The sequence below is a fragment of the Grammomys surdaster genome, unplaced genomic scaffold (genome assembly GCF_004785775.1).
Source record: "Grammomys surdaster isolate TR1022 unplaced genomic scaffold, NIH_TR_1.0 958, whole genome shotgun sequence".
In the NCBI taxonomy this organism is placed as follows: Eukaryota; Metazoa; Chordata; class Mammalia; order Rodentia; family Muridae; genus Grammomys; species Grammomys surdaster.
In genome coordinates this window covers 13,525,659-13,548,394 of record NW_021605377.1, presented here as the reverse complement: position 1 = coordinate 13,548,394, position 22,736 = coordinate 13,525,659, and the positions used below count along the sequence as shown (strand labels likewise).

Genomic DNA, 22,736 nt, shown 5'->3' with positions numbered 1-22,736 from the left:
AGGGGGGGGGGTGGAAAGATGTAAGCTGAAGGTATATAAATAGAATCATCAAGTAACGACTTGGATACATCTTGAAGGCTTATTAAAGAATGTGGTCTCTTTTTTTTTCCTCTGAAGGTAACTGGAGCCATAATTCTGACACCACGTGGGCAATGAATTTAGAAAAGCAACACAAGTCAGGGATGCAATTTAAAAAGTCAATACACTCGTCCATAAGAGATGAATGTAGTCTAAATTGCAAGATGAAAATGAGAATGGAGAACAGTATAAGAACATGACTATAAGAAAAGAAAGAATAAAGGAAGAAAGGAAGGAAGGAAGAGAGAAAAGAAGGAAGAGAGGGAATGCATTCTGAGGCAAATTGCCAAAGAGAGAATTTGAATCCCAAGCTGTAGAGTTTGATAGTTAAGGTGTTTGTTCCCCCCACACACTACAATGTACCATTTTCACTGATTCTGATAATCATCAAAATTTTACAGATTATACATGGTTGTACTACAACGTCTAGTACTGCCAATGACAATAAGAAGTCAAGAAGGCAAAATAAACTTGTTTGAAGTTATTCAATTAAAAGGCATTAGAGCTCTAAATTGCCAAAAATATCCAGTGGACAACAGGTAGCATCTTCAAGAAATGGTGGTGTGAAAATTGGATGTAGAAGAGTGAGATTAGGCCAGCATTATCACCTTTGATACCTTATGGAATACAAGTTTAGGAAAGGACTTCCTAAACAGAACTTCATGGAATTAAGACCAACAGTTGACAAACATGATCTTATAAAACTAAAAAGCCCCTTCAAAGCTATGGAAATAAATTGAGGGAAAAACTATCCCACAGACTGGAAGAGAATCTTTACCAGCTGTACATCTTTCAGAGGAGCCCAGTAAACCAAACCAAAACAACCACAACAAAACAGAAACATTCAAAAAAATAAGTTATGGATATGAGCAAAGAGTCCTCAAAAGAATAAAAAAATGGATAAGATATATATGTCAAAATGCTTATCATTGTTAGCTATTGGGGGATGCAAATCAAACAACCTTGCATTTCATATTATCATAGTCAGAATGTCTAGAAAATATAGAATAACTGATAACAAGTGCTCGAGAGGATGTGGGGAAAGTGAAACTCTGGTTCAACATTGATGTACTTTTGTAGCTACTCTTGGAATTACTGCAGAGAATTTTTCAAATGCTAAAAGTAAAATCTACTATATCAATTATCTATACCATAGGATTCAACATCTTATGTACCAGATTCTTGCTCAACAGTGTTCATTGCCATTCTACTCACAATAGATAAAAAATGAAAACAATCTAAATGGCCTTCAACTGACTAACAGATAATGCAAATGTGGTGCATATACACAATGAAATATTGTTCACCTGTAAAAAACATGAGATAATGAAATATGAGGTAAGCCAGACCCAGAAAGACACATGCCACAGTTCTTTCTCATCTGTGGTTCCTAGCTCCTATTCTTCTGACGTAAGGTCATAGCCTGGAGTAACTACTGAAATGAAAAAAGTTAAAAGGTGCCATGGGAGTGTGGGGGCTGACAGGGTAGACTGGCATATCAAGGTAGAAAGGGATTTGGGGATGCCACAAACAGGGGACATTTAATTGGGGAATGGAGAAAGGAGGTTCATAAAAACCTGAGACCTGGAAGACTTCTGTGAGATAGTGTCTCCTAGAAATAACAGGAACCCATGATTTCTCAATAATATGGCTGATTAAACAAGACCTGAACAAGGAAAATAGTTATAGGTAGGTTACCATGGAACAGAGATATCTCAAAGGGCCTAAGTCATAGTCAAAGAATTACAAGTTACTAAGGAGGCCTGAAAGACTGGGATAATTAGTCTTCTCCAGGGATAGGATAAGCCTTTAATTTGATTTTCTATATAAAATTGTCAGCCCAGAAATTATATACATACAAACTACAGTATATGGACTCATCATGCTATATTAATATATTTATGCATATGTGTATGTAACAATAACAGGTACAGAAAAAGAGGTCCTGAATTTGAGAGGGAGAAAGAAGTGGAGAATGGGGAAGGGTGGAGACAGGAAAGAGAAAAACAGTTTCTGTAATTAAATTTTAATTAAAAAACAAGAAACAAAAGTCTCACAGCTAAAAGACAAACATAAAGGCATAAATTACTGTTGACAATGTTCTCAGTTTCAGTGCCCTTATCTTTAGGGGATAGTTTTAATAGTGTCTCTCTTGAAGGAATGTTATGAAAATTAAAGGCACAAAGGACGAGTCCAATGTCAGTGTAAAGGCTCCTATGATCTCATCACTCCATGTTTTCATATGGTAATCAGTGATTATCTGAGGAAAGTTTGCATAGGTGTTGTTAATACGCAGTGAGAATTGAGGGGAATTTATGAATCCTACTATTTGTGTTATCAAAGCAGCTAGTAGGATAGAACACACAGATAGTTGGCAAAGGAGATTTAATGTGGAGTTATTTTTCAAGAGAGTAGAATAAACAGACTTTGGAGCCCAACACTATAATGCATATGTGGAAGCTCCCATCCACTCATGCCTGTGATACAGTTCAATGAGTAGAGGCTCTTTGTGTACAGGTCTGATGACCTGTGGCGAATCCCTGGATCCCACAAAGTAGCAGGAGAAGACTCCTAAATGTTATCCTTTGATCTGCCTTACACACATAGTAGTATAGACCCATCTTCCTGCATGACACACACATTGATATCAATCGAATGAATATATAAATTTCTTTTCAAAGAAGATATTACAGTGACATTAATGTGTTACATTTGGTTGATTTGTTGGCCAAAAAGGCACCAAAGAAACCCTCAAATAACGCAGTCTATTGACTTGGCTGTTGGTTGGTCTTCTCATTTTGATAGGAAGACCTCATTACTGAGGACAACATTTAGATCTCTCATTGAACATGGAGAAGCTGAGATGGCCCCCAACTAGAGCCATTGACCCTCCTGCCTACTGTTTAGGCTACTGGGATGTGAGCTGCCTGCTACCAGGGGAGGAGGGTAACCATCAACACTGCTGCAAACCCTGTGGTCTACATTGCTGTCCTGACAGAATGATATGCTGGTACAACACTGGTACAAAATTCATGGTAGTAGCCAACCAATACCTGACTGGATTTAAGGCCCAACTCCATGAGATAGAACCTATGCCTAACATGACTGATTGGCCAAAATCTGAGACTAGGTCAGTTACAGACCTAGAGAAAAACCAAAGACTATTATTCTGCTAAAAGAACATAGTAATAAAATGAGTCCTAATGCCATTCTGGTATACTCTTGTATCATTTTCTGGCTGAATGATCATCAGAAAATCTCTTCCTGCATTAGATGGGAACTAAAACAGAGAACCACAGAAGCACAATGGGCAGAGTGAGACTTTGGAACATTCAATCCCAAGTGAGATCCCAACTCCTCACCTCTGGGCTCAGAGCTTTATGCAGAAGAGGAGGCAGACGATTGTAAGACCCAGAAGGATGGAAGATACCAAGGAAACAAGGCCTCAGAGACACAGCAGGATTGATACACATGTGCATTTACATAGTGTGTGGCAGCATGCACAGAGGCTGAATGAAAGCAAACCAAACAGTGTCCTAGTGCTGAGAGGGAAAGCACATGGTCTCACATCTCTAACCAGAAATCTATCTCCAACTGACTACCCCTTGCAAAGGACAAGCTAGTTGTTTTTTTTTTTCCCCTATGGATTCTCACTAGGTACACAAATCACATTGAAGAGTACGCAACATGTCCAGTAGATGGTCAACACAACAAAAACTCAATAGTGTTTATGTAGATTTTTTTTGTCTCGGATCACTTCATTTGGGCATTTTAAACCGTAATTGTCTGTTGCCTCTATGTTATTCAATTTTGTGTTTCTACAGATTTTGTTTGTGTGTATATGTGTATGTATATGTGTAGTGTTTTTTATTTGATTTTATATTTTAAATTCTGATCTGTCTTTTTTATTTGACTATTTTTTTAAAAAGGGAGCAAGGATGAAGGTATGCAGTTTGATCAGTGGGAAGGTGGGATGGTTCTGGGGTGGGAGAATGGAGGTGAAATTGTGATGAGAATATAGTGTAAGAAAAATATTTTCAATAAGGAGTGAGTTTACTCCCCAAATAGGAAATACTACTTATAACCACCCTACCGAAAATAAAACCGGAGTAACTTCTGGGCAGCTATCTTAGCACTTCATCGCCATTTATTGCAATTCTATTAACAAGAAATATAACTATTGAAAGTACTATTAAATTAAAACAGTTTCTTTCATCATTTAACTGCCTTAAAGAAATATAATTCCTGCTGGATACTAAACAGTTTTCTCTCATTTTTAATTACCTTAATAAATAAATGTTGATTACATATTTTCTAAAGAAAATATGCTGGAGTGGGCTGATAGGCTTTCCACCAATCGTACTTGGGAGTGATTCTCAAAATTTAATTGAAATAGTGTTATCGATTCAAAATTTAAAAAATTCACCTTTTCAAGGCAAAGAGATCATAGATGAGCTACACTTACATACTCAGATTGAGGCTTTGCTTTCTAGTAATATTTCTTCAGCTATTTTGTTTCTATTAAACAATACACAGGGTAAACACTACAGAATATACTAATTCTAACCTGTAACTGTCTTAGATATTTGTTGCACTTTGTATCCATTGGATTGATGATGGTCTAGTTTAATTACCATTAATTCTTTGAGTTAACTTTTTTTCTGAATTTATCATAAGAAAAAATAATACGATCCTAAGATATCAACCCCTGTGTTGGAAAGATAGTTCTGTGAACGAGAGCACTTATTCTTTCGAAGAACCCAGATTCAGCTCCTAGCATGCACATAGTTCAAAGGTAGACATTCAGGCAAACATCCACATACAGAAAATAAAAATAAACCCTTAAAATCCCAAACATCATGGAATATTTCCAGAGAGGCTTTCTATATATTTTGTATAAATTTATTTCACAAATTAACTTGGACATTTTCAAAATCAGCACTTTCTATAAATTAGCTATTGAAAAGTAATTTAAAAATGCATTTTTTTTAAAGATTTATTTATTTATTATATATGAATACACTGTAGCTGTCTCAAGACACACCAGAAGAGGGCATCAGATCTCATTACAGATATTACAGATGGTTGTGAGCCACCATGTGGTTGCTGGGATTTGAACTCAGGACCTCTGGAAGTGCAGTCAGTGCTCTTAACCACTGAGCCATCTCTCCAGCCCTAAAAATGCATTATTAAAGAACTTTTTTTTTAAAGAAAAACGAACACTTTGATAATGAAACAAAAACCTATTCTCAAGGCAAGCAAGCTATTCATTGTCGTTTTCTTAACATCTCTGCCTTAAAAATCACTTTTGAAACACAGATTTTGTAAAAGATATATGTCTGCAACATATCCGGTAGATGACTGTGCTTTGCTCAAAAAACCAGACCATCTCTACTTGAATAATTATAACAAAAAGGCATATCGTCATTAAATAATTTCTCAAACTATATAAATATTAATAGCAACCTGGAATAAAGGATTTCCTCCTCTAGGACCCGAAATGCAATTCTAATTCCAAAGAAGAATCAAAGTTGTTTGTCCTGCTAGGGCACCGGTAAGGAAGAGCTGCTCCACAGTCTGCAGATTGGCTGTTGCCATGGCTACGATTTGTTGAGAGGCTGTGGGCGCTGTCTCTCAGGAAGTACCGATCTCGCTGGTGAGTGAAGAGGGTTTCTGTGGGTGGGTCTGCTGTGTTTGCCGGGATGTGCAGGTTGGATGGACAGGTCACTGAGCGGCCACTGCAGGCAGGACTCCTGGAAGGATGGGTGGCGCCGGGGACTCCACTGTACGCTGCACTCCAGCCTCCAGCCCCTTCCTTTCATGATCCTCCAACCTCTGTCAAAAGAGAGCCTGTCATACTCCTCTGACTACACCTCTAACTCAGCTGTCAGTTCTCTTCTTCCCGTCTACCTCCAAACCCTTTGCTCTTTACCCGTTTGTAATGATCTTGTTGTTTTTACTTTACGAGGTGCATTTCCCTGTTCTATCCCCTGGCTGACTAGCAGAGCCCTTAATCTTTTCCCACTTTAGGCAATCAGTAAGCTCCAGTGATTCACTAGTAGCGGGAAGTAGTCTAGGGAAGTTTCCTGACACTAGGATCCGAATGAGTAAGTTGTTTTCTGTACAGTTACATATATGCCTAGGTGTAAGCTTTAAGTTTTCATGTCTCAGGCAACACAGAAAGTGGTCAAGAAATTGCTTGTGAGAAAGGAAGAAATGTGATGTCCATAACTAGAGGAGAGGAAAATACAGGTTTTTATTTTACCCTCTTAGCTTATTAGATACTAGTTCAATGGGATGTGGAGAGGACCCCAGAGAGATAAGGTGAGGAATGTATATTCCTATATGTGAAAGGAATAGTCAGTAGAGTATAATTCAGTAGGTGACAATTCTAATTTAGAGTACAGGAAGAGTGCTCTTATACCTTATGAAGAAGGTAGCTCCCTCTTGTGACACTTTTCCTGGAAAGACGTGAACAAAAGCAAAAATTCACTGCTGGTGGTCCATCATGGATGGACCAAAGTAAAGTTGCCAACCAATTCCTACTTGGTGAACCAATCAGTTTCATTGGAGTTACGTAAATGAATATGGTTAATGAGCTAGTTTTAGGAACAGAAATGACTGAAAGACAGCTGGATCATCAAAAGCCCACTCCAGTATGGCTGAGAACTCAAAAATGCTAGAAACATGAGGCACAGTGGACAGTCTGGGAGCGAGCTGGAGGACTGGGAAGCAATTTAGTAGTGAGAGGATCGCTGACTCTTGACTCAGCAGCTCTGAGTTGAGGTCCTGTCCCTGTTACACATTAGCTTATTGGCTTTAGGTGCTTAAATAGCCATTTTAAATATCAGTGTTCTACTGTAAACAATGAATATATGATCATTAGTCTGTTAACTTCTTCCAAAGATCATTAATTATGTATGTATCCTTTAATACTTGGCCTACCACAGTCCTGGGTATCTTGGAGATTATTGTGGCGGTGATGAAGATGATGATGAGTATGTAAAGACACATTACTGTGTGATCTATATCCATTTCAAGTCGTAAGGACTTAAGCATGGTAAATTTGAGATTATAATAGCTGCATGTTATCTGTCACCGTGTGCTGTGCTAGCCAGAGCATGTGACTGCCTAAGTCAGAATTAGTAGAACCTCCACTCAATGAATACAAAATAGCCGTAGATCTCTCTCAGAAATAGATTTGGGTTTTTCTCTTAGGTGTATTTTAATTTCTATATGCATAAACCGTTCATTTTTTTTTAATGGACTGAACTTACAAGGACAATATCACCTTGAAGTTTCTTAGTGGGGGAAGATAAACCTGCCAATTCTATGTGATTTTTTTCTGGATTAAGTGAAAGAATAGTTTTGATCATCTCATAGTCAAATGTTTTTTTAAAATTGAATGAATAGACAGGCAAACAAATGTTCTTTATCATACAGTGCTAGCCTAAAAGAGTGCCACAAATGTTTGTTGAATGTCTACACGCATGGCGGGTAGTCTGACAAGTTAGAACCTATATATGTAAGAGACAGATTGGATTCTTTCCCTTTAAGTTCTACTTTTTGTCATTAAGAGCTATGGAGGACAGTGACGGCAGTGATGCACAGCTCAGAGAAGAAATTGAAGCTGAACTGGATAAAATCAGCATCTCTTCCTTGGAAAATGATGAGGTTGAAAATGATTCAGTATCAGAAACTCAGAGTGACAGTAGTGACACTGTAAGTGTTTCTCCATAGTTTTCTTATTTTTCAGTAGTTCACTGAGAATCTCATATAATGTATTTTGAACGTATTCATCGTACCCTACCAAAGCAGACAAAACATAATCCTCCAAGATCTATCTCCTCTGCCCTTTCCACTCACTTAATGTGTCCATAAAAAAACCAAAATGAACCATTTGTGCTGTTCATATACTCTCAGATGTGTGGCCTTCCACTGGCTAGAGTGTGGTCCCTCTAACAAGGGCCACACTCTTAAAGAAAAATGACTCTTCCTGTCCTAGTTGCTATCAGATCCCAATAGCTCCTTATCGAGGGGTGAGACTTCATGGCCTCTTCTCCTCTCCATGCTGGTATTTCTTCTAGGTTGAGCTTGCACCAACCTTATGCATACTGTTTCAACTATAATGAGTTCATATGTGCAACCTCCCTGATGTGTCTATAAGCCAGTCTTTACTTGAAGTCATCCTCTGCGTGTGGTTCTTAAATTCTTTCTGTTCCTATATCTTCAAAGATCCCTGAACCTTTTTAAAGCCCCCTTTTTTGCTTTTCTTTTATTTATTGTGTTTGATGCACTGCATTCTGATTATAGTTTCCCTTCCCCCAATTCCTCCAAGACCCTCCATACTTCAGCTCCCAGCCAAATTCATACCCTATCTGCCTCTCCTTAGAAACAGAGAGAACAATATAATACTAATAAAATTAAATAAGATAAAAACAAACAAAAGAACAAGTAGCAAAAACAAAGCATACAAAACATATGAAAACATATGTAGATATACACACACACAGATTCACATACACAGGAATCCTATAAAAACGTAAGACAGCATATGCAAAGGACACACAAGTTTAAAAATGCTCCCCCCCAAACATCATGTAACAAAGATCCTCTAAAGTAGCCACTGAGTTTCTCTTGTGCTGCCTATGTACCTCTAGCCTTGGGTCCTGCTCTTAATAGTGGTTTGTATTCCCCAGTGTAGCTACATTGGAGAGAACTCATTTTTCTTTTTTGAGTGGTTATGAATTAGAGTTAGCTTCTGGTTTGGGGATGAGGCTTGTGCCCACTTCTGCTCTCAGTGCTCGGACCCTACCTGGTACAGAGCCAGGCAGGCCCTGTGCATGGTGCCAGTGACTGTGAGTTCATATGTGTTTAGGCCATGCTGTGTATAGAAAGCCTTGTTTACTTGATGTTCTCCAACCACTCTAGTTCTCACAATCGTCCCACCTCTTTTTCCATGGGGTTTCCTGAGTCCTGAAGAAGAAGGATTTCATGGAGACACCCATTTAGAACTAAGTGTTCTAGGGGTCTCTCACTATTTGGATTGGGGGGGGTGTTGTAGGTCTCTGTATTTGTTCTCATCTACTGCAGGAGGAAGACTCTTTGGTGGTGGCTAGAAAATGCACTGATCTACAAGTATAACAGAATATTATTAGAAGTAATTTTTGCAGAAAAGTAGTACTAGTTTTCCCCCAGGTCCCTGAACTATCTCAGCTTCTTGGCTGTCCAAGCAGTTGGGACTAGTTTCTTTCTCATGACTTGGACTTTAAACTATCAGATGCAGGTTTGTTACTCCTATAAGCTTTATGCCACTACTACACTAGGATATCTTACAGGCAGCTCATCATCAATCAAGTCGTTTCTATCAGGGTTGGTGTTTCCCTTTCTTTATGATAATGTGCAGGGTATCTTATAGTACTATGAACATTTGTTCATAGAGGTATAGGCTATAGGGAGGCATCAGCCCGAGTTCTCCATATTCAGTGAGTTATACGGGTGTTTTCTTCATCCTTGCCATCACTGGAGATTCACCAGTATTCTTTGTTGAGGTCTTTGAACCATTTGAAAGTGAGTTTTATACAGGATAAAAACTGTGGTTCTACTTGCATTCTTGTACATGCAGCCATTCAGTTTGACAAGCACCGTTTTGAAGATGCTGTCCTTTTTCCTAGTGTGTATTTCTGGCTTTACATTTTTAAAATCAGGTGTTAGGTGTATTTGTGTCTTTGTCTTTAGTTTGATTCCACTGATTGACTTGATGCCATTGATCTGTTGTTGTGCCAATACCATGCTGGTTTTTATTGCTATAGCTTTATAGTACAATTTGAAACTGGGAATGCTAATACTTACAGTATTTCTTTTATAATTCAGGATTGTTTTAGCCATCATGGGTTTTGGGTGTTTCTATATAAAGATGAAATTGTCCTTTCAAAATCTGTGAACTGTATTGGAGTATTAATGGTGATTGCATTGCCTGTGAAGATGGCTTTTTTAAAGGACGGTTATTTTAACCATATTAATTTTACTGGTGCATAAGCATAGGAAATCTTTCCATCTTCTGATATCTTCTTCAATTTCTTAAAGGTTTATCATACAAGTCTTTTACTGGTTGGTTAGATTTACCCCAAGATATTTTATATTTTTGATGCTATTGTGAAAGGTGTTATTTCCTTGATAACTTTCTAAGTTGGCTTCTTATTTGTAGATAGGAAAGCTACTGATTTTTTGCATGTCTATGTAACCAGGTGCTTTGATGAAAAGTTTATCAGCTGTAGAAGTTTCACGATGGAATTTTTAGAGCCACTTATATCTCTTCTATCATTATTACATTATCTACAGATGAAGATAATTTGACTTCTTGGCTTCACCTGCAGAGTGCTGGGGTTACAGCACGCACTACCCTCAGTTTCCCACATTGTTAAGGGCAGAATGCAGGGTTCCATCATTCATGCTAGGCAGGCATTCTTCATAACTGAGCCATAGCCCTAGCTCCAGATACCCTACTTGTTGAGATTTTACTTTAGCAATATTTGTGTTTCTGGAGATTTATCTATTTCTTCTAGATTATTAAGCATATTGAGGTATAATTGTTCAAAACAATCTCTTATGACCTTTGTAAATTATTTTCTTATTGCTCTAGATATGATCTCACGCACTGTATTAGATAGGTATGGAGAAAGTGAACAACACTGTATCATTTCTGATTTTAGTGGCACTGCTGTTTCTCTCCATTTGGGTTTATGGGGTTTATGTTGGCTGTGAACATGTTATTCATCAGCTTTATTTTATATGCTTTTTGTATGTCTAATCTCTCCAGAACTTTTACATGAAGAGGTGTTGGATTTTTTTAAGGCATTTTTTTCATCTAAGGGGAAGATCATGTGTTTTTGTTTTTCAGTTTGTATATATGGTAGATTATATTTATTGACTTACATATTTTAAACCATCCCTGCATCTCTGGGGTGAATGAAGCCTACTTGATCACTGTGATGTGTTTTGAATGTTGACAAGTAAGTGTTTTATTAAGAATTTGTGCATCTATGTTCATAAGGGAAAGATAGTTTGTAGTCTCTTCAGTCTATCGTTATGTGGATTGGGTATCAGGTAACTATGGCCTCATAAAATGAACTGGACAGTGTCTCTTCTGTTTCTATTTTGTGGAATAATTCAAGAAGTATTGCCATTAACTCTTCTTTAAAAATCTGGTAAAATTCTGTGTAAAGCCATCTGCCTCTGGACTTTTTATTGTTAGAAGATTTTCAGTTACTGTTCTATTTCGGTAGGGTCTATATGTCTCTTTAATTTGATTATCTGATCTTCAGTTATTTGCTAAGTGGACTATTTCAAGAAAATCACTCACTTCTTTTAGAGTTTCCAATTTGGTAGAGTTCATTTTTTTAAGGCATGTCATTATGATTTTCTAGATTTTTTCAGTGTCTGTCTTTATACCTCATTTTGTCTCCGATTGTATTAATTTGGATCTTATTTTTCTGATTTTTAGTTAATTTGGTTTTTCAATTCTTTTTTCAAAAATCTTTGGTTTTTCTCATGATTCAAACTCATGAGAAGATAAAGGGGAAGGGACTACATACACCTTGGTGAGGAAAAACTCACCAAGACATTACAGTTATTAACATCTGTGTACAAAATGCAAGGTCATGCAAGTTTATAAAGAAAAACTACTATAGCTTTGATCACAATCTACCCTCAAAGACACATGGTGGGAGATGTCAATAATCCACTCTTGCCTATACATACAGAAGTCCTCTAGACAAAAACTAAACATAGAAATGCTGGAACTAACTGATTTTCTAAACCAAATGGACTTAATGCAAATTTATAGAACATTTAATCAAAACACAAATAATATATCTTCTCAACAGCTCATGAGCTTTCTTCAAAACTGACCACTTACTTGAATGCAAAGAATGTCTCAGTAGATAACAAGAAAACTGAAACAACATCCATCTTGCATACTGTTTGACCACCACAGATTAAAAATGGATATCAAAAACAGAAACATAAAGAATCCTACAAACTCATTTAAACTGAAAAACATATTACTGAATGAAAAATAAGCTGACAGAAAATTTAAAAAAAAATTAAAAAACCTTTAGAATTTAATAGGTGAAGCCCAACGTTCTCAAACTTATGGGACACAATAAAAGCAGTACTAAGAGGCAAGTTCATAGCACTGTCTACACAACACCTTGAGATCTCATATTAGAAATTTAATATTACACCTGAAGGCTCCAGAAATAAGACGACAACAACAACAACAACAACAAAAATCAATAACATCCCAAAGGAATAGATGGCAAGAAATAATCAAACTTGGGGCTGAAATAAAAAATAAAAACAATAAAAAATAAAATCAATCAACCTTTTAAGCCTTTTCATGAAAGTGGGTTTTTAGGAGGATATACTTCATGTTATTCATATGTATTTTTATGACTTCGGGTATCAGTTATAAGTAATGTTCCTTGGTAGATATTTAGATGCAAAAATGTTTTAAATAAAAACTGTAATACCTTTATGCCATATGCCTTATTTTCAAAGAAAACTTCCAATTTGAAGTTCAAATATAGTTCTGCTTCCCGTGCTCACCTTTGTCCTTTGCCTTGAGCTCATGGCCTTGCTTATATTAGGGCAGTGTTCTATCATTGTGTTATGCCTTTAGACTTTCTGCTTTTCTCATTATTTAAAATTATCATTCACTTATGTATTACCTACAAAGTTAATTTAACAACATCGTGTCTTTTATACAGTTAATTTAAGTAAGACAAAATGCTAGAATATTAGGTACAAAAATAGATTTTATATTTTTATAGCTTCATACTCAAAGGCAGAATAAAGCTTTCAGGCTGAACTCTGGCATAATATACCATAAAATTATTTGTCAAATTCAAATAACTTATTGCAAGTAAAAATAAATTATAATAATAACTCAAGATAAAAGATTCAGTGATTGAAGATTGTCTCTTACAGAATGTACAATAATAACCACTGTCCATTTGTGTTAAAAAAAACAACAACACTTCTTAACCAGGAAGTAGCAATCACAGTAAAATACAGAGAACAAAAGAGGAGAATGAATTCTTTTGTCAAGATAAGTTTAATTTTATGTCACAGATTTTTGTTTGGTTTGGTAAGGAAAAGGTATGTACTGGGTGCTGTTAATTGGTAAAGATAATAATATATTTAATTAGTTATAATAGAGGCAAGATGATATTTTCTTAACTAATGGAAGCTCAACTTGGTGACAGAAAGCTTTGCTTAGTTCTGTGTTATTAACCCTGTGATCTTTTTCTGTATCAGGAATATCTGTATGTATCAATCATTCTGTGGTTTATGTTCCTCAGTGAAGATTTTCTATTCATGTTTTAATAGTTTTAGAATTGTTGTTCAACTATATTTAAGTGTTTGAAATATTTTATGAATAGTAAAATTTGCATTATATTATCTAACAGTAATTGTTATTTGCATAGGAATAAGCTTAATTTATACAAGTAATATACTTATATAAGTCTCCTTAGGTATTTAGAAAACGTAAAAATTTAAATAGGCTCTGTTGACAGATTTTTGTAAGAGTAATTTTTATTTGCTTCATGTAAATTGTCATCTGGTGGTTTACTGCCTCTGTCTGCTATCATAGGTATAGTTCTGAAGGCTTCTAAACTCAGTATAATCTAATGTAGACATAGAGTGTTTTCAGCTTCTGAGACTTACTGCTGAATAAGCTCACCTTTTCTGAGCTCTGGCTGGCTGATTCAACTCAGCTGTCGAATATGCAAAGGAAAAAAGAAAGCATCAACAAATGGTACTGGTCTAACTGGATGTCTGTATGAAGAAAAATGAAAATAGAACCATATTTTGGCAAAAACTCCTTTCCAATCTGACTGATTCAATCTAGCTTCTTTCTCGGCCTCTGACTGAATTGCTCTGCTTGACCTCAAACTAACTTTGGCAATGTGTTCTAATCTGTCTCCTGCTCATTCTCTGGCTCTTTCTGTCCTCACCTGTGTCTAGGCTGTTCACTCTTGAACCTATCTCTGTAAAATCCCAAACTCATGGAGTGGCAGAATTAACATAGTAAAAATGTCCATCCTACCAAAGGCAATCTACAGATTCAATGAAATCCCCATCAAAATCCCAACACAGCTCTTCAGACATGGAAAGAGCAATTCTCAAATTCTTCGGGAAAAGGGAAAAAACCCAGAATAGCGAAAATAATACTTAACAATAAAAGAATGGCTGGGAGAATCACCATCCCTGACCTAAAGCTTTACTACAGAGCAATGATGGTAAAAATTGCATGGTATTGGTACAGAGACAGACAGGCTGATCAGTGGAATAGAATTGAAGACCCAGAAATAAAACCATACACTTACAGATACTTGATCTTTGACAAAGAAGCCAAATGTATGCAATGGAAAAAAGAAAGCATCTTCAACAAATGTTGCTGGTCTAACTGGCTGTCTGTATGTAGAAAAATGGAAATAGACCCATATTTTTCACCTTGCACAAAGCTCAAGTCCCAGTGGATCAAGGACCTCAACATAAAACCAGATACACTGAATCTAATAGAAAAGAAAGTGGGAAATAACCTTGATCTCATTGGCACAGGAGAAAAATTCCTAAACATAACTCCAATGGTGAATGCTCTAAGGTCAAGAATTGATAAATGGAACCTCATGAAACTGGAAAGTTTCTGTAAGGCAAAAGACATAGCCAATAAGACAAATCAGCAACCTACAGATTGGGAACAAACCTTCACTAACACCACATTCGATAGAGGGCTAATATCCAAAATATATAAAGAACTCAAGAAGCTAACCACCAAACAAACCAAACAACCCAATCAAAAAATGGGGTATATAACTAAACTGAGAATTCACAACAGAGGAATCTCGAATGGCTAAGAAACACCTAAAGATATGTGCAAAGTTCTTAGTGATCAGAGAAACGTAAGTCAAAATAACCCTGAGATTCCACCTTACACCAATCAGAATGGCTAAGATCAAAATCTCAAGTGACAACACATGTTGGCGAAGATGTGGAGAAAGGGGAGCACTTCTCCATTGCTGGTACAACTACTCTGCAAATCAATCTGGAGATTTCTCAGAAAATTGGAAATAGATCTACCTGAAAACCCAGCAATACCACTCGGGAATATACCCAAAAGATGCCCCACTATGCCACAGGGGCACGTGTTCCACTGTGTTCATAGTGGCCTTGTTTGTGATAGCCAAAAGCTGAAAACAACCCAGATGTTCCATAACAGAAGAATGGATACAGAAAACGTGGTTCATTTACACATTGGAATACTACTCAGTTATTAACAGTGACAACATCCTGAGTTTTGCAAGCAAATGAATGGAACTAGAAAATACCATCCTGAGCAATGTAACTCAGACCCAAAAAGGCATGCATGGTATGTACTCACTAATAAGTGGATATTAGCCAATAAGAAAGTACAGAATACCCAAGATACAGTCCACAGAACTCAAAAAAGTTCAACAAGCTGAAGGACCCAAGTGAGGATACCTCAGTCCTACTTGGGAGGGAGAAGAAAGGAATCACAAGTGGGGAAGAAGGGAGGGAACAGGGAGGGAAAGTGTACAGTGGCGGGGGGGGGGGACACCTGATCTGGTATTGGGTGAGGAAAAAGGACTGAAGCCCTGAGGGTCAACAGAAAGAATGGAAACAGGCAACCTAGGGAGGTAGGAGGTTGGGTGACCCTCCACAATGGACCAGAGACCTGCAAGGTGAGAGACTTTCAAGACTCAAAGGGAAGGATCTTAGATGAGATGCCTGGCAGTAGGGAAAATGAAGTTACAGAGCCTACCTCCAGCAGGAAGACAGGGCCACAAATGAGGGAGGGGTTTGCCATCCCACAGTCAAAATTCTGATCCATAGTTGTTCCTATCTGAAAGAACTGCAGGGATGGAAATAGAGAGGAGCCTGAGAAAAAGAAAGTTCAGAGATAGGACAAAAGTGGGATCCAGCTCAAGTGGAGGTCCCAAGGCCTGACAGTATTACTGAATGCTCACAAAAAAGAGACCTATCATGACTGCCCTCCAAAAGACCCAAGAGCAGCTGAAAGAGTCAGATGTAGATATTTACACCCAACCAATGGACAGAAGCTGCTGACTCCTGTGGTGGAATTAGGGAAAAGCTGGAAGAAGCCGAGGAGGAGAGTGACCCTGTAGGAGGACCAGCAGACCCAATTAACCTGGACCCCTGAGATATCTCAAACACTGGACCTCAAACCAGGCAGCATACACCAGCTGATATGAGCCCCAACACATTTACAGCAGAGGACTACTGGGTCTGGGTTTAGTCAGAGAAGATGCACCTAACCCTTAAGAGACTGGAGACTCCAGGGAGTTCAGAGTTCTAGTGGGGTGGAGGGTGGGGCATTGGGACAGGAGTGTGTGTGCGAGGAGGAGGTATGGGATGTAGAAGAGTTGGAGGGCTGACAGGGAGGGGAATAACATTTGGAGTTTAATAAATAAATTAATTAATTAGATAAAAAGAAAAAAGAAAAAACCCCAACAAAACCAAACAACAAGAACTACATCATCAACAACAACAACAATTTGCCTCCGCCACCTCTCTCTGCACTGTCTCTTTCCTGTCTCTTCTCTTGGCAGCTGGGCATATTTTATCTCCATGCATTCTGTCAAATTTTTCTGGTTTGCCACTTTGCCTCTTAATTAAAAATTACTTTCAAACATGGCTGCTTCCTTCTACCAACCAATTTTACCTTCATTATTTGGGACTAAAGTTGTATGCTAAGGGCATGTCTGTGTCCCAACCAAAGCAACCATGTTGCTGGATTAAAATTTCACTCCAATGTTCTATAATGTTACATAAATTCAACTGTATTTGATAATTACATATTAAATAATTACATAAGGTATTAGTTAATATTATATTTGTAAAAAGTTTAGTCTTTATTTGATAATAAATATTTGTAATATAGCAACAAAATATCAATAACTTAAGATGACATCAGAACATAGTACCTCTAATAAAAATGCAAATTATAACTAATGTTTTTACTTGTTTTCTTAGAATTTTCTAGGAACACATAACTGCATAAAAGCAGAAGGAAGAACAAGCAACTCTGATTGATTGAAATAGACCTTTTATATGGGCACTTTTACCTATTTACACAGTTTGCTGAAACTTTCGGTATAAAATTAAGACTGCAATATTTGACATATGACCATTTGTAATCCTCTCATATTTTTGTTACTCAAATTTTAGGATTTACTTGAATTGCCAGAGTCAGTTCTTCACTATATCAATGTCATAAAGAACAAGAGTAAAGCTGCTGAGGAACTCATTCTTCAGGACTTAGAAGATACCGATGTCTTCAGTGAATATAAGAAAGGTATAGATAAAAGGGAGTCATTCTTTTGAATAACAATCTTTGAGGGCCAGTTACCACAATCAGTAGCATGATCATTGCAAAGAGTGCAGAAACAGACGGTTAAGATGATAGCCCAAGGTTAACTCTGCCTTTTTCAGGACAGCATTGCTACAGAAATTGTTGTCCACTAGAATTAGAAAAGGCAGAGTCAGTGTCAGTGTACAGAAATTCACACATACACACATACATACACACTTACATACACATAAACACATACCACACACACACCACACATATACACACGCATGCGCACACTCATCCACGTATACATACTCTATACAAATATACTCCAAACATACATATATATATACACACATATACACCCACACATAACATACATACCCCATGTACATATAGACATGACACACACCACACACGTACCACACACATCTATACACACATGCACACCCCATATACACACACACATTATGTATACACACATCACCACACACACATACAGACACACACACCTATCCCACACATACACACCATGTATATACACACAGACAACACATACAATGCACATGAATTTATACACATCACACACATACCATGCACATCACATGTACCACACACACCTACACACATACACTCTCCATGTACGTACACACACAACACACAAACCTACACACATATACACACCCCATGTACATAAACATACAATACACACATTATGTATATATATATGCACACACACACATCCCACATGTATACACATACATTCACACATACACATACAACACATACATTCACACATACACCACACATACACACACACCATGTACATACACATACAACACACACATATCACAAAACACACACAGAAACACAAATACACACACACATATACACCAACACATACAAGTCCTATAGTGATATTAGTTTTCTTTTGTAGAGTCTTATTTATGATTCAAACTTCTCCTATCACAACCTGGGTCAATAAATGGAAACATCACCTGCTTCCTCTTATACTTAACAGCTTTATGAAAATAACATTTGATTTAACTCACTCATAGAACATTAGTCAGAAAAGAAGGTGGATACTTATATTATTTTCTTTCAGTTTCTTACTCTGTAATGCATTCCAGAAAGATTATGGATAAATATTGAAGAAGAAAAATATCATATTTGGTAAAGTAAATGGGAATTGTTAATCAGATCCTCTGTTAAGGTGGTTTACTATTAGAAAACACTGACAAAATTTAACACACTAAATAAAGAAAAGGAATGTAATTACATTTGAACTGATAGTAAAAGAAATAAAATTCAATTAAATCTCATAAAATAAAATCAGTATCATTAATTGTGGTAATCTTAATCTTTTAAGCTAATATTTGTTGTAAAGGAGTTTCATTATATAATGTGAGATTCTATTGTCAGTTTCTGGCAGATAGAATTGAGTCTACATGTTTCTTATCAAGGGGTCATTATATGCTGCATATGTATGCAATTGCCCTTTAAAGAAAACACTCCATTTTGGAGGGAATCTCCTCAAGACTTGAGGTGTTCTAAAAGAAGGTGAAACCTTCCATCCTACGGAAAGCTCAGGAAATTTATCTAAACAGAAGTGTCTTAGGACTCAGAAAATAACCAAACCCAAAGCTTTAGAAATTCTGAAACTGACCAGACATTTTAGTCACCCTGTTCCCTGGGCTTAGACAAACAGTGGAGACTGCTGAGAGACATTCTCAGACAAACATAGCTGCCAGAAAGGAGGAGTCTCAGGTCAGCATAACTGCCTAAAAAAGACTCATCATACCTTCCAAGAGGTAGAGACCAGCTGAGCTGCTTTAAAGAAGTTGAGACCAACCGAATGGCTTTCAAGGTATGCTCTCCAAAACTTAGAGTCCTTTGCCAAACATGTAGTAAGACCCAGGGTTTCACCATTCTTAAGCTATTAATGTTGCTGGTGTGAACTATGCTAATGGATCTGTCTTTGAATCAATCCTGTTTCTGTAAGGAACACCTTACTCATATTCATGTAAATAACCCTATTTGCTTGTTGGTTCATCAAGTTTGATTTTGGTGGTTTTTATCTTGTTTTTGTTTTGTGTTCCGATTTCTACCTGGAGTGAGTAGAGGTTTGCTCATGTCTCTTCAGGAATTGAATTACCCAATATTGTATTATCAAACAGCTCTGATTCTATATACATAAAAATAAAACTCCGTCTAGACTATGAAAAGTGATAGCAAGACAGTGCACATTAGAGGTTTGCTTTTATTTTATAAGTACTGATAGTTTTTACTGATAAAGTAGGTTCTAAAACTACTTTATCTTTCTTGGAGCTAATGTTATTAATCAAGTATACTGATAGAAATTAAGATGAAAGAGTAATAAAAACATGTGAGATTTTGACATGTACCTTGATGTTTGAAATTATAGTTTCCCTCTCCTTTTCTCTAGGTTGTAGTTATGGCACAGTGTCTGACAGTCATATGTATTTGAGAACTGGATCATTACTTGAATCTAAAACAAATTCTGAGCAATTAATGAAGGTATGCATTTAACATCTGAATGGAAGGACTCACTATTGCAGCTAGGAATTCATCATTTTCTATCACATAGAAACTTAGTTTATTGCCTGTAGTTTGATTATTTTAAGCAAAATTTTTTTTTGTTTCATAGTGGGCTGTTATATTATATAAAACTACACAAATTTCAGTTATTAAAAATAGTGATTTGATCCATATGTATTTGGGAGTTAAATAATCATTTACACAGAACAGTAAAATGATACTGCATTTATTATTTTTGAAGTAAAATGATGAATGTATTATAATGTTTATTATAGTTCTTATGAAAGAAGATACTTTATTGCAGAGAATCTTCAAGAGCAGAAGATTTTGTATTACATTTGGAAAATAGCACAGGAGAAAAATTCCTAGGAAAATAAATGTAAAGTGTAGCATTTTATAGGTTGAAACCTCCCAAATGTATTTTGAAGAATGTCTTTTAAAGACTTTCTACTTAGATTTATTTTTATTCAAAGTGTCTATTCTGTCTAGCTTTGTTGAGATTTGTAAGAGTTGGAACACAACTTGAAAAATATTTTGTATCCATTTTAGAGGTTTTTGTTAACATTCAGATTTGAAATACTAATTTTGAATTTTGTTGCATCATTACAGATATCTTGTCTATTTTTAACTACAATGGAAACATAATAATATAATAATATTATCAGTCAAAAATATATGCGTGATTCAGGTTTAAGTAGATAATAGTTTTCTTTGTAATATACTGAGTGTATTAATAGCCTGTATACATGAACAATCAGTATAGATAATAAAGATAGACAAGAGAAGAAAATAAAGATACAAAATCATCAAGGGGCAAAGGATATTTTAAAGGGATAATTAAGCATATTGACAGACTATTATAGATTAGTAATGAGTTAGTTTATAAAACTTTAAGAGGATAAATATATTTATAAAGAAAATATTAGGGTTTTTGAAAGGTTTACAGTAAATCAGATTCTCAGTATGTATATTTAGACATTATTAAAATCATAGTTTTACCCTATTCAGGCTTTCTTGAATAATAAAATAATGAAGATATTCTTTTAATCTCTAAGATACTATCTGTAATAGACAAGGAAGAGTTTATCAGAAGTCTAGCTCCTTCTGCCAGATGTGTTTCTGTTCCTCAGCCTATTACTCTTGACATGGATGAATATATTTTACCAGGTGGGCAATATCCTCAATTATATATTTAAAGATTTGTTTTTACATGATGTATCAAAGTGCATTGAATTTTTTATGGGTGTTTGTAAATATACAACTTTAAAAATTAAAAAAACTTAAAAGTCATTATTTCTTAAAATAAAAAAAGAGAAAGAGATGAATTCCAGAATACATAGAAAAGACAAGGGGTGAGAAGATAAAGAGAAGATGGGTAGGAATGGAAATGACAGGAATATTTTTAGCTAGTTTTTAGAATTCATTCACCATCTTGTTGGCTTCATTCCCAGGAGGCAGAGATGGTTCAACACATGTAAATATATATATATATATTTTATATTACTATATACTTGAACTCAAGGACAGATATCACATGATCATTTCAATGGATGCTGAAAAGATCTTTGAAAGACTCCCTACATCCCTAAATAACAAATACTCTATCGAGACTAAGGAAGGAAGGGGTTTTTCTAAACATTCTAAAGGCTGTTTATGGCAAACTGATAGCTATCATGTTAAATCGTGAAAAAGTTGAGACATCTCATTAAGATCATAACAAGTGTATCTTTGCTGACCACTCTTTCAATATGATTCTTGAAGTCCTATCTAGAATAATAAGAGAAGAAAATAAAAGAGATAGAAGTATGAAAAGAAGTCAAAGTATCTCTATTTTCAGAAGACACTTGTAGAATATTTGATTCTATATATCAGAGGCCCCAAAAGCTGCACAAAAAATTATCTAGAGCTAAGAAACATATTCAGCAAAGTGTCAGGTTATAAACTAAACATAGTCAAATCAGCATCCTTCCCTTAGACCAAGACAAACAGAGAAACTAAGAAAGAAATCATATACATGAATTTTTCTGGACTGGGTACAAGTGGAGATGAAATAGGAGGGATCAGGTCAGGGAGGAGGGATGGAAAGAGTACTGGGGGGTAGAAAACTGGAACTGGGGTCATTTCAGAGGCTAGGTAGAAGCCTGGGGCTATGGAAACTCCCAGGAATCTATGAGGGTCATTCTAGCTAAGATTTCTAATAATGGGGGGGGGGGATACAGAGCTTAAACCTGACATTTCCTATAACCAGGAAAGGGCTTGGGACACCAACCCAGGCACAAAGCTTTGAACATACAATTTCCAGGATAGAACTAAACACTACTTGTGAAAAGGAGAAAGGAAAGGAAAGGAAAAGGAAAAAGGAAAAAGGAAAAAGGAAAAAGGAAAAAGGAAAAAGGAAAAAGGAAAAAGGAAAAGAAAGGAAAGGAAAAAGGAAAGGAAAAAGGAAAGGAAAAAGGAAAGGAAAAAGGAAAGGAAAAAGGAAAGGAAAAAGGAAAGGAAAAAGGAAAGGAAAGGAAAAGGAAAGGAAAGGAAAGGAAAAAGGAAAGGAAAGGAAAAGGAAAGGAAAAGGAAAGGAAAGGAAAGGAAAAAGGAAAAAGGAAAGGAAAGGAAAAGGAAAAGGAAAAGGAAAGGAAAGGAAAAAGGAAAAAGGAAAGGAAAGGAAAGGAAAGGAAAGGAAAGGAAAGGAAAGGAAAGGAAA

At 36.2% G+C, this 22,736-nt stretch overlaps 1 protein-coding gene across 3 annotated transcripts in view; it reads left to right on the top strand.

Annotated features, from left to right (window-relative positions):
• The first annotated feature begins 5,687 nt into the window (after positions 1 to 5,687).
• Positions 5,688 to 22,736, top strand: part of Lrriq1 (leucine rich repeats and IQ motif containing 1) — a 184,683-nt gene continuing 167,634 nt past the window's right edge. Inside the window, exons 1-5 of one of the 3 annotated variants that reach the window (XM_028783108.1) lie at positions 5,688 to 5,734; positions 7,656 to 7,800; positions 17,356 to 17,482; positions 19,926 to 20,017; positions 21,094 to 21,205. In XM_028783108.1, coding sequence (XP_028638941.1) covers positions 7,660 to 7,800; positions 17,356 to 17,482; positions 19,926 to 20,017; positions 21,094 to 21,205 — 472 coding nt within the window. In that variant the 5' untranslated portion in view covers positions 5,688 to 5,734; positions 7,656 to 7,659. Of the gene's footprint in view, positions 6,013 to 7,655; positions 7,801 to 17,355; positions 17,483 to 19,925; positions 20,018 to 21,093; positions 21,206 to 22,736 lie in introns of those variants that run through there. The other 2 variants (XM_028783109.1, XM_028783107.1) reach the window with 2 other exon arrangements.